At 33.5% G+C, this 19,418-nt stretch overlaps 1 protein-coding gene across 1 annotated transcript in view; it reads left to right on the forward strand.

Moving 5' to 3' along the window:
* The window catches only part of LOC111030628 (flocculation protein FLO11-like), a 180,281-nt gene that overhangs the window by 112,050 nt on the left and 48,813 nt on the right, over positions 1–19,418 (forward strand). The window contains exon 4 of the mRNA XM_022310216.1: positions 15,871–15,990. Within this exon, the coding sequence (XP_022165908.1) occupies positions 15,871–15,990 (120 nt within the window). The remainder of the gene's footprint in view (positions 1–15,870; positions 15,991–19,418) is intronic.

Raw genomic sequence — 19,418 nt, forward strand, 5'->3', positions numbered from 1 at the left:
TCCGACTATAATATTATAATAATAATATGTAGGTACCTATATAGAGACGTTGTTAAACGAATTAAATTTGTTTCGCTCTCAGGACCAAAATGTGTTGTATACACGTAACGCCTCTAAGGTATACAGCTGTATTATATGCATTATCGGATTTCGTCCATTCGTTATTTACAATATACATTTCACATTTGTCCAAAATATCGTCATTGTTGGTATCATTGAATATTGTACTTGTGTATCATTATATTTTTGTTATTTAAACTGCAGTTTTCTCCCAAATACTTCATGGTATCGGTTTGGCGTCCAAAAGATTAATCGTCAAGGATAAAGGATTGCCGTCGTCAATCGTGTACATCATATGTATTTTCGTTTTTATGTTTACGATTATTTTTGTTACTTTTTGTTACTTTTTGTTTAAATCGTTTGGCCCGGTAACGTCCAATTAAAAATCCAGTGCGCATGTCTGACCAGGGCCTCCCGCTTGTTTCGATTAATAAGAACTGTGCGGCGTTATACAGCTATATTATATAGGTACGCTATCCTGCACCCCCCGTCAACTACACGAGCTTTAATTATCGCCACGTTATTATTTTTTTTTTTCATATCGACGGGGATTATTTCTTTATCGAAAAAATTGTGAGCTCAACATACGATAGATGCAGTCCTGCGAGTATTACCCTGTGTGTTTTAATTTTTTTACCTCCCTTGATGCCTGGAACTAATTGCAATTTTTTGCAATGATATTTAAAATTACCTTTCATTATTATTATTACTTTTTTGCAATAAAAATGCATTTTTACATTTATACTCCTTTGGTGTACTTACTTAAATAAAATTATTGTTTACAGTATTATATCAAAGGAAATTTAGTTGTAAAAATAAATTATAATTCATTACATCATATATTCTTTTGCATAACATGCAATTTTATTAATAACTTTACATTAATCGATTATAATTATAATTATTTCCATCTGAATATTTGTCTTTCAGTACTTTTACGACAAACCGTGAACGAAGCACACCATTGGATTTTATCGCCTGTAGCTTTGTATAATAATAATTTTAGTGTGCAGTATATTCAGGTTAAATGTCTAGAAAGAAATGCCGAATATGATTTCACCGGTTAACGGCTTTATTTTACGTTTGTGTTCGATATCTTGGTTTTAATTTAGTTTTTCGAGTTTAATTATTACTACAGCTGTGCTGATTGGACAGCGTTTTTATATATTTGTTTTATGTGCACCATTTGATCAATCGATAGTTTTGCCTTATTTTCCTACTCTTGGTGAGTATTGAATATTATATACATTTGAATATTCTTATGGATTATAATATAACAAGCCTGCCAGTATCATTTTTCTTAACTTTTTATGATATATATGCGTATTATTGCCATGGTTGGTAGTGCAGACCACGATACCCAATTGGTCGTAAATCTCACCCACTCGTCGGGGCGATGACGATACAGCCCCTATATACAAATGGCCTCGTTTATATTTTGAATTAGTGCAATTTGTCATGTCGTTTGAATTTAAATGGCTATGGCTAATATGGCTACGTCGGTGAACCCTACTTTTTTGGCCTCATCGTTTTTGTTATATGCTAATTTTTAGACAAAATATTTTATTGTATTTTTATATTGAAGAGCACATTAGGTACTTAATTTACGGCTGGCAAAGAACTTGAAAAAGCGCAGAAGTGTAAAAGCGGAATAGCAGAAATACCACAAAAGACACAATACTAGCTAGAAATCAAAAATCTGTTACGTCTCCTGGCAAACCAGCTGTGCAGCCATGCATTTACTGTTACCGAAATGCCCCCTTTACTGGCGGAACTGATTTTACGCATCTTTTTTTATTATACAGATACTTAAGTCGTATTTTTAAAATTCAGTTTGACTGTAAAGATAATGTAATGGCAAATTATCTTATACCGGCAACACCGGTTTGCCAGCAGGTGTAGCCAATCTAGACCGACTCTCTCCCCATTCGAACCCTTGAAAAACTCGTAAAGTGTTCTTTCTGGATATTTTGGAGTATAATAACACTACAATTTTGACAAAAAAAAAAAAATAAATAAATAAATGATAAAAATAAATTTGTTTCAGACTATTATAATATGTGTCGTGCGTTTTCGGTTTAATAATTTATTTAGGTGTCGCTATTTTTCAAATAATACGCGACTTGATTTATTCTTTCGTAGACGTTTTCTTTTCGCATAAAAACGTCTAACCACATAATATAGACCACGACAATTGACCGACATGTGCACACGGTATAAAACTCGAACGACCATAAATTGACGTGTAAAATCACCTCGTCACGCGCGAGTCGCGAACTCAAAAATAATGAAGTGCTCGCTCCTACGACGAACGGCGGCACGTTCGTCAAAAATAAATACAAATCAAACGCTCTCGCGATTCATCGATGTACAAACAGTGTTCTTGCAGGGCATTTCACGATGACGTCTTGTTAACTCCGACGAGTGTACAATATACGTAGTTTCCCTCCCTCTCTCTCTACATATATATATATATATATATATAATGCAGGAACTAGCTTTGGTTACGGTCCTCTGCTCCGTCACTCTCCTTGTCTCTCTGTCTGTTGCCCTCCCTCTCGCTTCGTCTCTCGACATTTATATATACGATATTATATTTACGCGTGTCGACGTGTACCTCGTCACGTGTCACCCAGCACTCCCCCAGCACTCCCTCTCCCCCAGCCACCTCGGAAAAAGAAGCCTTTCGTCGGAAAACGAGTAGGGCAATTAGCGTCGCCTATACTCCGTTATATACCCCACTCGTCTCTCGAGACGACTCATCGGCGAGAGCTATCCGGCAACAGCGTTGCATGGCTCCGATATAATATAATATATTATATTTGCGGGCTATTCCTGCCGTTCGTCCTCGCCGCCGCCCTCGTATTATATTATGTGTACGTACGTATTATTATATCGAATTACAAACGGCAGTATTGAATATCGCGCGACGCTCTCGAAACGCACTTTACGAATTTCTCATCTTGCCCACACGTCCACCCTCTTCTTCACCCCATCCACGTCCACACGTCGTCGTCGCCGTCGAAGATTGTCAACCGGCCTGGTTTTCCCGACGTTTTTTTCCTAAAAGATTTATAACCTCATTTAGTATAATATATAGCGCCGATATTTTATATATTTTGCGATTTATTTTCTCATAGATTTTTTTAATCTCATGACAACGTGTGAATATTATCAATACGGTTCAGGCACTAATTTTCAGCACTATATTGAAATGTTGATAACACTCTTTCAATACCATTCTAACCAACTACCATTGTAAAATACATAACTGTAGACTGTAGTCGTTGTAGACATGGAGTTGGATGGTTTACTATTGGTCAGCTTAAAAGAAAAAATAACATTAAACTTTTTCATTTTTATTTTTTACCCACGACAAATTATTGTGAAACACAAACCCGTGTAGGGTTTGTTGGAACGTTTTAATAACATATTATACTGTAGTGTCGACGTAACTACACAGATATACATGCGGGCTTTGTGTTTATTTTCAGCCCAGTCGATTGAATACAAATATACAATACCTCTATAATATATCGTCGTATCTAGTTACCATTTCTAAGTCAGGTTGATTATTACTTTTTTTCTCGTTATCAATCCTCAGAATCGTTTTCTGGTTTCCTCCATTCGTTTCTGTCTTCCACTTTTCTTTTCAGTTGTAAATACGAGGCGCACCTGTCACCTTCGATCCTTCGTGATCTGTCTTACATACTCAAGCCTAGGTCTTCTATGTGGTTCTTCCCTTCTACATAATACATCTTAACAATCATTCACGTCTACTGCCAGCCCTCTCATTTTGTCTATTTATCTAACTTATCTAACTTATCCATAATATAGTGTTTTACTCGTCGATATTTTGTTTAGAACTTCTTTATTTATTATTCTCTAGATTTTTCGTAACATACTTTAGGCTTCTGGTATCTTTCACTCTAGATTTTACTTCCATACGAAGAAATGACACAAGATTTTCCATTTTAATTATGAATCCTTCATTAAATTATTACTTTAATAGTTGTATTACTACATACAAGACCTGTTATATAACTCGATTCTCTACTCACAAACTATTTACAATTATTGGATAGCCTGTCTGTTGTTGGACTGTGATGAACGTAAACAATCGTTTTTTTTTCGATAGCAGAGTGCGTTTTGAGCCGCAGAAGAAGACAAATTATATGTATCGGAATATAAATCCAGAGATATAAATCACTCGAACGAAGCAGTCCGTTTAATAATTACTTTGATTGCTTCATATTCAATTAGTCGTCGAAACTCGCTGCAGTAGCGATCGCGGCGGGATAAACTTAACTAATCGTGTTGTGTATAATAATATTATACATTCGGGAAGCGTCATTGTCCTTATTCCCTTCGCCGAGGGGCACGAAATCGAACAATATCGAAAACTCGCAGTCTCCCATCTTCTTGTCGTGCTGTTTTGCTATTGTTTTCCCGGTCGGCGATGACGACGGCAACGGCGACTGCTGACAATCGCACGTTTTCGACGAGTTTTAAAATATCGTGCGTATTATTTTAAAGCGAATAATATATACGTTCCCGCCGCCGCGTATACTGTGGACGGAAAAGGAAATATAATTATTCCTATTCACCGAATTTCGATGCTCTAACAATTCTTCAAAGCGCACTGCAGCTACTATATACATCGAACGTTGAATCGTTTTAAAATCATTCGCTTAAGATCGATAGGTATTTAATATCAAACTGCATGTAGGCGTAAATGTACAAACTCGATGCACAGAAGTCTGAATTCTCAACCGATGACGGGGCCCTTTGCACGTACCTATTACGTTATATTTACATACGTAAACTTACTGCAGTGGATTTTCAGTCATTTATGCATATACCTATACATGTTATTATTAATCAACGTCGTCTATTTCGTAATTACCTAAGTTTCCAATTACAATGATCAAAGCGTTGTGACATAGGTATACTGTATATTTTATTAGGTATATATAGACTTGCGGGGGCACTGCAGTAACCATTTGGTTTATAACTATGCTCCAGAAATATTAGAATATTATGTAATTTAAAACCCACGGTGTTTGATAATAATAAATACATCGACATGATCAAATAAAACAATGTATTTATAGGTAGGTTTGTCGTATATTAATGATGAACGGTTATGCCGTTTTGCGTATCGAAAGTGTTATGTAAAAGCCTTTGAAGGGTGTGAAATTATGCAATAGTAAATTCTATTACCTATATAATATTATTATGTATATGTATATTGAATTTTGCCCTGATTGTTACCTGAAAAATAATTTATATTACATCATACTAAAATTAATCATTTTTTTTTTACAAAATTATCAACGGAAATATAATACCTACCTAGTCATAATATTATACAATATGTCTGTGAAATTATTATTTATAATTTTGCATTAGTTGTATAATTGTTGTTTGACATGGTGGGAGAATAGCTCTCACCTATGATATCAAATATCAATAAATACTGTGAAAAGTTTAAATATTAATAAAACATTGTTGCGAAATCAGGTAGGTCTCAAACAGACTCGCAATGGTATCATTGTTTTTGATGTAATTTTTTTCAGCTATTCTACTTTGAATCATTTTTAAATTCATTCTTTAAATACATATTTTTTTTTTTAAACACAATATAAACAATATAAATAATATAATTTTGAACTAATAACACAAATAAAATTATATAAGCGTTTAATAAAGGTTGAACAAAAGAACCGGTGTAATATAACTATGGTGGATGAATGTTGATCATATCTTTATATATACTCATTACTCCTCTATAATATTAATTTTAAATAAAAACTATACAGATTCATTATTGATACTTTGAAATTTTTACAATATTCAAATTCAGAATTGTTTTTATAGGAATAATAAAAAAAATAATAACAATAATAATAAAATACCTACTTGAAAATCACTGTAAAACAAAATAGCACTCTAGCATACTGAAAAAAATATATACTTGCTACAATAATTTACTTATAAATTGATCGTTTTACTAAGAAAAATAAATTGTCTATATTAAAAAAATTTTTTCGTAACATTATAGTATAACTATTATGACACTACTATTATCCAGACGCCCGAAATGTATGTCGCCTGATATAATATGCGCTTATATCGTACAGTGTTTTATACTATGTAAGTACAATGTTATACAAAAACACCTTCCTTATAATTATATTTACTTGTATATTGTCGTCTACCGACGATTTCCTTCATACAGAAAGTTTTATTTAAAGTTTTATTGTATGACAATTATTGCCATTCATTATTATATCAAAGTCAAATTAGATAAACTGAAAACCAATATTTATTCTAGGTATTATTATTTATTACTGTATGGCGCTCCGGGATTTTACAGTGTATACTTAAAGGCCAAGGGTGTCGGGCTTCGACCAATCAACACTGAAAATCATTGTTTTAAATTATATACTATACGTATATATATATGTACAAACTGTTAACTCTATTCAACATATTATTAAGAAGTAAGTTGGATTTCTGGCATTGGCGTAGGGCCGTGATGTTACTATGCTGCAGGCTTATTTGACTCGGTGTGGCTGACACACGGGTGTTGCCTGTCTGCCACTTGAATAAAACTGGTCCCCGCCGATGTTACGTACCTACTTCTCGAAGGTATGTTGATGACAGTATATTCGTATGGATCTTGTACAGTCATTGAAAAAGGGGTGATTGACTAAAGTCGGACTAAATCCCCCTAAATTCTTAATCGAGGGTCTTAGTCTGGCCCTTAAAAAATTAAGTTGCCTAAATTGTAAAAATTGTGAGATGTGTTTTCGATAACTTTTAAAGTAAAATTGATTACAAAATTTAAACAATATTTTGTGCTCAAAATTATATTAACATTTTCAAATATGATCCTTTTAAAACGTTCAATATGAGGCACCTTGTTTATTTTTTACTATTATACGCATATACATTTTCGAGCAGTATTTTTATAGTGTACCTATATCCGTGTGATTAATTGTTTAGCTCGGTAGGTTTTCTTATCGGAATTAATAATCGCTGGGAAACCGAACGAATCTAGTGCTTATAGGTACAATGAGCATGATGATGAGGTCAGACTCCCTCAAGTAATTACAACGAATTTCCGCTTGTGCATACTACGATTGTATACCACAGAATAGATTAAACGGTTGTATGCCGCACTAGTACATCGGACGCAGAGGTCTCCGAAAACCGCGTCACCACCGGGATTAATCGTTTTTGGTTTGGAAGTTCTACACACATTTCACACATATATACCCTGCGCTCTGTAAGTACGAACGTGATGCATATATTACGCCCGGGAGTGCCGCTGGAAGTATATAAATCTCCGCGACGACGATGTAGCCCGTAGACGAGAGGCGTTTCGATATACGTCGATATATCGAGACGCCCGAAATATATGTCTCGCGTTATATGCGCTTATAATTTATGTCGTACCGTGTTATATGTACGTCGCGTTGTACAAAGATATCATAATATAATATATATACATATGTGTGTGTATTGTCGTGTACCACAGCGACTTTCGGAACACGGAAAGTCTTATTCGAAGTTTTATTACACGACGACGATAGCGCGAGTATACATTATTACTATTATTATTATTATTATTATTATTATTATTACTATTATTATTATATATTATACGGCGGCGGTGCAGTGTGGGTATATTATATATTATATACACCGATTCTCTTTAATAGCTCCGCGTCAGAGACACAGCCGCAGCGTGGCATTAAACTCGTTCCGCGTGCTCTATATATTATAATATATACGCGTAATATACTGCAGACGTCGCACATTTATCTTTTTTCTCTATCCCCTTCCACCCCTCTACCCACGACTCGCCAACGTCCAGGAAGGAGGAAAAACGTTACTTGTAATACTACGCGTATACGTACACGTATATGGTATATTTTATGGTCGGGATTTCGCGTCGCGGATAACATGTATAGTGTTTACATATTATTATTATTATTATTATTATTATTATGATTATCGTGCCGTGACTTGGTCCTTTCCATACATTATATTGTGACGCGAGGGCTTTGCGACGTACAAATAATAATATGGACGAGCACTCCGCCGTGTACATAATATATAATGGGACGTGCGTGGTGCGTATAATACTATAATATTATGCATATTATTATGGACTGCGTCTTGTGTAGTTGTGTCTTAAGGAAAAAATACGTTGTGGTTGTAGACCCGAACGGGTCCCGGTAAAGCACGATAACTGTATAACCGCAGCTGTAACGCGCTTTTAAATAATCATTTTTTATCTATAATTTTTGTAGCCGTGCATATTATTATTACGATTTTTAGAGTTTGAAAATTAAACACACAAAAAAAAAAATGAATAAAACTGTTTTTAGTTTGTTTTTTCGTCGTATAAAAAATCGATAACAATATAATAATCGTCGGAGACGGTGCGGAACAATATCACATAATAATAACACCATCATCGTCTCCGTGAGTTCGGAGAAAAACAAAAGCTAAAAAGCTAAATATTATATATTAATATAAATGTCTTTTGCGTTGAGCATTTGACTGTGCATTCAAAGAAGATCGAGTTTTTGAGTACGCCTCTCGCAACGATATTATACATTTATATATTATATTTATATACGGAAATACTTTACGGTCTCCTCGTAAATTGTTTTATTATTATTTATTGTCATACTGCTCGTACCTGCCCTAAATATTTGAATATTTGTGTGTGTGTGTGTGGTTTGTGCAAAGCGTGTGGGGTCTGCTGGTATAAGGTAATCTCGGTTCTTATTGTTTCTGCGAAATCAAACGTTCGGAAAGGCGGAAAACAAAAAGGGCTTGGCGTACCAGTACCTCAACTACGGCGGCAAAGTCATCTCGGTGACGTTTGCAGAATAAAGCAATAAGAAGAAAACTAAGCGCAATAACGACGCAAATAAATACCTTTTTTGTTATTAACCGCGTTAAAGTTTAGGTACTTACCTTTACCCATACGAATTCTGTCTCTTAGTAACGATTATACTTTACCCCTGCGAAACCATTACCCGCCACACGATGATGTGTAATTCGTAATAATTTACTGTCGAGTATTTAGTATTTACTTTTGTATTGCAATACTAACTGTCTACAATTTTTACGTAATGTTAGGAATTTCCGTTTTGATTTTTATTCATATTTATAACAATAAAAATAATAATTGTACATGATACCGCTAACGATTTCGTTTCCCCTCCGAACCAAAACAATTACTGCACACAGTGTACCACTGCAACAGGCGCTATCGCAAATAAGCCTAAGTATCAGTAGTTGTACCTGTTGTGTATAAAATATTACGGCCGTATGATGGGAACCATAGCAACATGTAGAACAAGAAGTCGGTCTTTCGTTCGACTATACAATAGGATAGTTTATGCATTATTCTGACTATTTCAGTAAGGCAATACCTATACGTACAAATCGAAGTTATAATTAACGTGAGTAATAATTATTTGTAAATGTTGTAACTTAAAGGTATTGAATTTAATGTTCAAAAGAGCGAATCGGAGTGGCATCAAGTAAAATGACGGTCCATTATTCCGCTCATCTAAACTTAAAGGTTATGAAATATTATTGACTTCGTTCGAAAATTTATTTTTATGCATGCAAATTATAGGAAAAACCATTTTCTGTTTCAAACATGAAATTAAAATATAAGCGCTGCCTTTTTAGAAAGAATAGGTTAGGTTACTTTAGCAATTTTAATGATAAAACAAGTATAACTTATTTCTCAATAATTTTCCGAAAACAATTGTTTATCTTCGTTTTCGTCCGTCCGACATTAGTGCGGACCCATCTAGATTAAATTATATATTTGGCATCATTACGCGGCCCACCGGGTTTTGATTATCTTCGCATAACGTTCCTCTGCGATTTTCTCTCGGTATTAAACTTTCACCGTTATGCCGCCGCCGCCGGTCACATCCCTAAAATGCTTTTGAAAACAAAAATATCGTCAAATTCGTCGTATTCGGGTTTCAATACGGTGGCGGCGTGCACTGGGGATACGATAATGTGAAATAGCCTTCAGACAAACCAGAAATAATCTGCAGACGACCCAAACGGCTAACGACAGTCCACAATTAAAATAATATCGTACATACGACAATAATACGCCATAAGCCAAGTTGTACGTTGACTGTAGCGATCATTCAATTTGGTTTAGCTTGCTGTTGCTACTAAAATATTTTATACTCCAAAGATTTGACGATCGTGTTTGTGTTAGCAATACTTTATTGCGATCATAAATTTCAAAAAGTTATATGTCATTGTACGTACGATACATATTATATTATAATAGTATTATAATGTACTTATATCTATTAAATTTTTTTTCGAAAATGCATCGTCATCAGATCGAACACGACAAAAATATCCGTGCACAGTGTAGGTGCATTGTGTATACAGAGTGATTCACCAATGAACGCGGTAACCCTTTTTTATACTCAAACAATTAGTTTTTTATTTTAATGTTTAGTTTCTTAACTTTTGAAAATACTGAGAAAAGACCATATTTTAAAATAGTTTTAATTTTTTACCACCGAACGAGTGTCCTTGTGTAAGTAGCACAAACTTTATTTTTTCTCCGAGAACCCAATTTGGCTACTGCAAATTATGAATAAAATGATCTTTGTAAAAATGTTGATGCAGCTATATCGATATTGGAACTGTGTCTGACTTTCAGTGTTATGACCATACGTGGTTTTACATATGATGTAAAATATAAATCATACTGTATATAATATTTAATCTACCAATGACTTATTAGTAAGACAATACTCAGACAATTTTTATAATGCATTTAAATATTTTAGTGAATTGTACACATTATGGTGCGCATATTTTCAAAACCCTATTATTATTCATTACTTATCTAATTATCCTTAGTATCTATTTAAAGTTCTGTAACTGTTCACATCACAGTCGCAAAGATAACGCACACCACTGCCCTCCCACCCACCTTACATTACTATATCATATTGTTATTATAATTATTATTATCTAGTTCTTTTCTTAATTATATAATTATTATTTATACGTTTATCGGCGATTGCACTTTTGCGGTTTCGGGTTTCTGTCACAGAACACGAGACCGGTTGAAATAATCGTCGATAAGCCGCGTATAAAAGGCCGCACGACCGTCGATCAGCTATCATTCTTTTACCTGATCTGTAGCAAGACCCACCCGGGCAGACTTGCGCATTTAAGGTAGAAGCCTCCACACCAAAAATTTATCGGACCGTATTTATATCAGTCAATAGTGCAATAGTCAGTTTATCCGGCATTGCACCTACTGTCATACCGTTCGGTAGATTTCATCTCCCCGCCGTGCGCACTTTTACTATCGTACCCCCATCATAGTGACACGCAGTGTCATTTTTTTTTGTGTTTAAAATAAATAATTCGTCAGTGAGACATAAAACTCTTTGCTTCTTTTTTTGCTTAGCTCATATTATTAATACAATAATTCTAATTCGCTACAATAACTCAACAATTAATTGTTCAAATTTCGATTTAGATGCATGTATATATTTAAAAAATAATCATTTGCGTAACGATTTTCTATAAAAAAATGGTTTGGAAAAAATGAACTCGTACCACCACGGGACTCTTCTTAAATGGTACAAATATTTTAAGGATTTGAAATTATGTTCCAAGTATACGAGACGATTTCCAAGATTTAGAATTTGAATAACTTTATTATTAGAAGAAAAAATGTTGATGATCACTGAACATGGTTGGCGAATCACTCCGTGTAATAACGCTCGGACGAAATACTCTACGGCGAGTATCTAAGAGTAAAACGATAAAGAAAGAATACCATATAATATATTATTATCATTTTATGTTCGCCGTCAGAAGGTCGTTATACGAAGTACATGCGGAAAACCGCACCGTGGGACAGCGTTCAGACTTCGATTCCATTTAGACAGAACGTTGAATTATGTACGCGCAAAAAAGTTATGAACTATATATTAGTATAATTGTATCGTCGGTTCTCTCAGTTGGTTCGATAAAATACAATAATAGCAACGCGTTTTATTTTATAATATTATTTGTCTGTACACCTCCAACTCACTGTTGAATCGATGATGCATGTAACGCATGCACGCCCTGTCACGAGTATTGTATTGTTGTTGTTTTTTATAAACATAGAAAATTCGTCGGAAATCTATTTATTATATAATTTTGACAGGCGTTTAAAACAATAAAAACGTTTCGATGGTTTTACATAATTTATCAAACAATGAGCATCGAACATTCGCGTTAAAAACATTTTAACCGTCAGATATAACATTGTGTTTTTTTTTTTTTTGATATGTTGATTTATTAAATTGTATAATATTAACATCAGGTCATGAATTGTTGGTGTTAATTATTTTACTACGGCTATGAAATATTGTTTATTCTTGTGTAGTAGGTAGCAGGTAGTAGGTTATCGTTTTGACTTTGAATTTAAAATTGTTAATCTTAACATCCAATTATGATGCGGACCATATTTATATAATATACAGCACAATACTCGTAAAATGTGTACGATATATTTATAATATGGTTAGGTTTTAAATTATGTAACTTTTAAGGCAAGTCTTAGGGTTTGCCGAAAGCCTCACCCACTATTGTCGGGATAATAGTGTGTTATCCAACGCGTTATTTTTGTTTTTAATATGTTTACACCTATAAAATACCACGTGCATATGCGTACTTGTAACTCTACTGAAAGATATAAAGAACCGTCATATATTGTACAATCGTGAAAATTACCCGATACCTATATATAGGTACCGGGTATTTCCTACTCCTCCTCTTAACCTGCAACGGACATTGTAGAAAATTATTAGGTCAGCGCTTCTACCACTGCAAGGGCTAAAATAATCTCCCACCTCAGTAAAAACCTATACTGAAAAAATAATTAAAAATAGTTAGTAATACACATGCACTAGGCATCATACTATCATCGATTTTTACTTCCGCTTTGCCCGAGGGCGTACAAAGTCAACTTGACGATCGCATACGATTGTCATAATGTCATATAATAGGGAGTCCGGGCGCACACTATTTTTTAATACAAAATGATTAAGGCCCTGATTTTTCACGAAAACGATTTTTAACCTCCGTGGTCGGAAACCGTGTGAACTGTATCTACTATATAATAGTTTAGGAGATGTGGAGTCGTATGATATCAAAGAGAATTACATTTCTGCTGAGGTTTGATGGTATATGCCGACGTTCAACGAGACATCGCAAAGAAAGCCATTGCGTTCAACAGACGTGATGTGGGTTGGAGGGTGCGAGTGGGTGGAGGCGGTGGCGAGCGAACCCTGCGAAATGCCGTTCATTAATCGTTAGACTTTTCAGTGCGTTACCTAGTATACGAGCACTACCGCCAGGTACATCGTGTGCGTGCGTAAGTGTGGGTGTGACTGTTTGAATTGTTTAGTTTTAATTAATGTAACTCCGTTTAAACATGCGTGTATATATACCCCATCAACACTGAGTTTCACCTGTATAGACAAATATACGTGTGTGTGTGTGTGTATGTGTGTGTGCGTATTTTGGTTTATACCGTACCCTATACAGGGTGAATCTCCATGTATTTTGCTAATATCCCAATTTTTGCTCAAGTTATTCAATCTCAGATTTTGGAATATTTAACTATACGCAGAAAGAATATAATATTTTTGAATACTTTTTTTTTAAAATTAGAACCACCCTTTTTTAACGCCACTCGTTAACCAGATTATGTTCTTGAGGTTTAATGCATCTAAACCAAAATACATATGATTATTTTCTAAGGCTTTAAATCATTATTTTTCACTAATAATAGATGCTAGTCCAAGATATAATAGATTTTAAACATAATATAGCAGTTATAATTATTTAAAAATTATATTTACATTATTGGTATTAGCAGAGTTGTATAATAAGTTCGTGAACATTGCAAGAGTATAACAAGTACTAGACAGACCAAATATTGCGTATGTTTCGATTTAAATACATACGAACGGTTTGAAAAAAGTTGTTTGTACCACCACAATACACTGCTTTCTTAAATAGTAAAAAAAAATTCTCGGTACATATTTTAAAACCATGCTATACTTTACTTTTGAATATTCCAAAAAAAAAAAAATGCAAGTTTATAGGATAAAAGGAGTGAGAGTGTGCTTGGTGTATCATCCTGTATATTATGAATATAGGCACGACATTGGCGTTCCCGGAAAGGGCGTGTTTATAAATCCTGGATTAAAATACCCCTCCTCCTCGTCGTCTCGCCACCATTGCCTGTCGGCATTTATAATTGGTAAAAACAATTCCTGCAAGTCGACGCGCGCGTTCGCGAGTGCCGTAATAATTGAACGCGATTTAATCTTAACCGCCACGTTATCGTGCGGTATAATAATATAATATTATAATGTATATTATGCGGACCAGCGACGAAAACCGCGAAACGAGCTAAAATGTGCTCCACTCTCTCCCTCAACCCCTAGTCCACCAAACATTGCGTAATTAGCCGATAGGTTGTACACAAGTCAACGTAAAAGTAACCTTTATTTTATTGTCAGTTAAAGCGTGGGTGTTGTGGGAATACGATCAACAGCGGTTTCAAATAATAATTGTATATAAATCCCCGCAGTTGGTATATACTACCCACTAGTTTTGAAAATCGAAAATGTCACGTTTCACGTCAGAAAATATTCCTTTACAACCATGATGTTATGACTTATAAGTAATAATTAAAAGCTATTTGTTTGGAATTAAATAATTACGAAATCATAATAGTTTAATATTATGGTGATGGATGAATGGATGGATTATTATTTTTTTAAATATCCAATTCATTTCCGTGCTAATATCTTTGGAGAGGAATTTTGCGCACGATATTTGTTTAATCACTTTCTGACCATACACGCGCAGCAGAAAATGTGTATTCAGTTGAAATATTAAATTTTTAAAATGCTCATAACTCTCTCTTGAATTTAAGTATCAATAAAAGTTTATAGTGGACAATATTCTTATAACCCGTTAAGTTAATCTTGGCATTCGGCCACCGTTACGATTTAAAAATAACAATGGTCCATAAACTATATTTTTTACAATATAATACAGTTTACGTAACTATCACTGTATTTTTAAAGCGTAACGATTTTTGGGTGCCATTGGACGGGTTTTATTCAGTTTTACACCTATTAGGTCAAAGTAATTAATGTACACAGTATTAGAGATAAAAGTAATTGCCACATTACTATGGCTTATTCGAACTTATAGGATTTATCCATTCAATACTTTAATTTTGAAGCGAGTAATGGTTATTTTTAAATTGTATTACTTTACACAATACCTATGAGTTGTATTAAAATTAAAATATCAAAAAAACACTCCATGCTACAACATAAAATATCGTTTATGTTTAATAATAGGCACACTTAACATATTGAAATTAAAAAAAAAAAACAGAAGAACGTACATGATTCTATGTTACCGACCTGTAAGACGGAGAAAAAAACATTTGATGGTCTTCTTAATAATTATTTGTAATTTTCAAGCTCGGGTATTAAGAATTGCCGGTATCGTGAATATTGATGATGTGACTAACTTACCTATAACCACGTTTTATGAAATTTCCCCCCCCCCCCTGTCGCTTATCACTATAGTATAATTTGTTTTGACACCACCACCACCACCTGCAGTCTACAGCTCTACGGTTTCGACGACATTTTTACTAATTTTTTTTTTCTTTTACCATTTTGTTCTCAGAGTCGACCTCAGACAAGCGTGCACGACGGTTGTGCCACTCTCAACGGCGGGCTGGGACGGCACTCGTCTTCCGCATCGTCGTCCGGCGTACACTCTGACGCGGCTGCCGAGACGGACAACGTGAGTATTATTGTTTTGTATTTCCCTCACTAAGTGTAAGCGTAAACGTGTGTGTAAGTGTGACGTGTGTTGGTTTGTACCATCACGTAAACCTTAAACCCCCGCGGTGGGCGTGTGTGGGCTTTCGGGATCTCGTGTTTTTCTTTCAATCTCGAGCGGAAAAAACCTTCGTGAACTTTGCGAAGACTTTTCAATTTATAGTGCTTGAACGCGCCTGACCTCTTCTGCGATTATTATAAGAAAACTTTCGACGAAATCCGCGTGGCTCTCGCCAACGTATTTCGGGTCCGACAAACGTGTAATATATAAAAAAAATCCCTCAGTGGCTTGAATATTCGCGTATGGGGTATATATGTAGTATGTACACAGCGAAATAGGTGTATATGAGGATTTTCAAATACCCAACAAAGTGTATACATGTATTAGGTATTATACCCGTGTGCATACATGCACCGTACAGGGTGTTAGTGGTCTGTTAGTAAAAACTTGGAGAATTATCTCATGTCGGCGGGTGGACTTGAAAACTTATTTTGCGATTTGAACATTTCGAGCGAAAAAACATAGTAACGTTATTGGTACCTATCCATCCCTTTTAATTTTTACTCAAAACTATTACAATAATAACGACAAATCTCGAGAATACATTCTATAATAATAATATAATCATAATAATAGTAATGTACAAATAAGTATTTTGGTAGATGACAATTTATTCTCGTGGTGTAAGTGCATATTGGTAATTTTTTATTGTGATTTTAAAGTTGAGGGAGATACAAATACTGTAAGTACTCTCAAAAATCACAAAGTATGTATTGTTCGCCGGTCACTGATGATATGAGATCATTTTCAAGGTTCGATCGGAGCAATCTGAAGTACTGTGTACTTCTAGGCACAACGGCGCTGTTGGTTTTTTTGTTTCCAATATTCACTTGATGACATTTCTATAATAGATCGACAATACACCTCTCCTCTAGTATACCCATGTATGATATAGGTGTCTGTCTTATTGTATATCAACATTTTACGCCTTGATCCATACCTTATAACTCCACGTTTTCAGTGATTTTTATCCTACGCAAATTTACTCCTGGAAAACATCTCTTCATAAAGAATGTAATTAACTGAATAAAAATGTCGTTTTTATATCTCTGATAACTTTCGATAAAATATACGATTTCATTATGCGTGGTTCAATTACAGAGGAAAATTAAAAATGTTTGTTTGTTCTGCTAGTGCTGTCTATTGCAGCCTATGCTAGTATGATAGGGGTTTTTAAATTATTTTTTTATAGAAACTTATTACGTTTTACAGTATTAATTCTACAGTAATTATCTATAATATTTTTAAAGACAATATTTAGCTATACAACAATGTCTACTGCATTTTTAAACATCAGTGTTGTATTTATTAAAATAGCATTTGGAAAATAAACAAAGTTTTAAAACTTAAAATGTCATGAAATACAATAAATTTAAGTTATTTTATCTTTTTTTTTCATTCTTTCCAATGAGTTTCTATACTGGTACATTTTGATGAAGATCAAAAGTCCCCGATAATTCTTTGGAAAAGTTTTAATGAATGTTTTGAGTTCGTAACAATTATTGCTTTAATGAGCTATACATGTGGGTTTAAACAAAGAATACAATGTAACAGAAAAAACTGCAATTGTAATCATAATTTAATATTTTTAATCATAACTAGATTTGGAAGCATATTCATTAAAACGCATTCGGTCGCACTCGTACCCGTTTGTTTAAATATATGTGTTTGTAATTTATGAAAATATTTTGTAAGATCTTAGCACACCACATTTATATGATACACGATTTCCTCTCTTACATTTTGATTTACTTAATAATCATTATTATGGTCACAATATTGTATTTTCATACATTTAATTGTATATACAGTGAGGTTTCTCGATTTCACATAACACTTAGTGTTCGGGCTAGATGACTTTGGATTGATTCGAATTTTTTTTCATTACCTACTTAAAGAACTTAATATTTAGAATTTATGTATCAAATTATTATTCAATACTTATTAGAACTTATTTTTGAAAAATGTGTGAAGGTAAAATTTTTTTCTATGCATGCAAACATTTTTAATTTGATCTACGCTTTTTGAGTTTGTATTTGTACTACATTATTTTTTTTTTTAAACAACTTTGATAACCAATATTTTTTATTTCAAGTATTTCTAGAACAAAAATAAAAAATGTGAAAAATACTAATTGCTGAAATTGTAACTTTGATAATTTGAAATCATAACAGGTATACTTCAAAAATATTTTTTCATTGTTGTGAAACTGCAGAAAAAGTGTAATAAAATTTAATATAGGTAGGTACTGTTATGTTCTGAGTATGCGTGGTAAAATATTGCAAATTTAAGTTCATCTGCCCGAAATATTTGATGCTTACAACGTGATCACACAGTAGGTACATTTATTACACAGGACCCCGTTTGATGAGAGATCCCATAAATCTAACGCATTATTAAATTGGTTACCAAAAAAAAAACGATATTGTTACCAACCGGCTTACTATGTATCGAGCTGTGCTTTTATTGGCCACAGTGACAACCATAGTAATAATATATTATAATATTGAATACTGCAATAATAATATATTATATATGGTACATTTACTATGACAGTGTTTTCACTTTAGGAATGCGTTTAACATGATACACGCGATTGGCTTTATAAAGATATATTATATTATTACTGCCATTGTAGGCGATACTTGTCCGGTGTGATAATCCACATAATTATTGAAAACTAAAGAAGTTGGAAATATAAAATATTGAGTCCTTGCTTGAATAGAACGATATAAAAACTTGCATTTGTTGAATTAGGAAATAAAATATTATCTCGAAACAACATTTTTGTATATTCACCTAATATACATTTTCTTTTGAGATTGGGAAAGTTTGTACTAAAATAACCGCTAGACATAAAACTACAACATTTTAAATATCTTATAATTTTATTATAGACAAATAAACATCATATATTGGTTATAATTTAAAAATTTTCAAAAGCTATGTACAAAATAAATACCTAGTATGCATTAAATAACAATGCAACTTAATTCATGCAATGTGAATCTAATGTAATAATCACTTCGTATGTCTAAATAATCTAAGTTCGCAAATGTTTAATCACTAAATCTAATAATCTTGTAGTTGATGCTTAAACAATAAGAAAAATAATTAAAATGCCTAATATAAATTATCTATTATACGATGTATTTCATTTTTGAATTTGGTTTTCACAAATAATTTAAAAAATGTATATTAATATAAACCTTGGAATTCCAGTAATCTATATTTTATCTTATAATGACACGATACCTGGATAAAAGTAGATAAACCTCTCCATACTAATCACTGTAATATGAGATGGTTTATTTTTGCTATTCAGTTCC

This window comes from Myzus persicae, unplaced genomic scaffold, assembly GCF_001856785.1.
Source record: "Myzus persicae strain clone G006 unplaced genomic scaffold, MPER_G0061.0, whole genome shotgun sequence".
NCBI lineage: Eukaryota > Metazoa > Arthropoda > Insecta > Hemiptera > Aphididae > Myzus > Myzus persicae.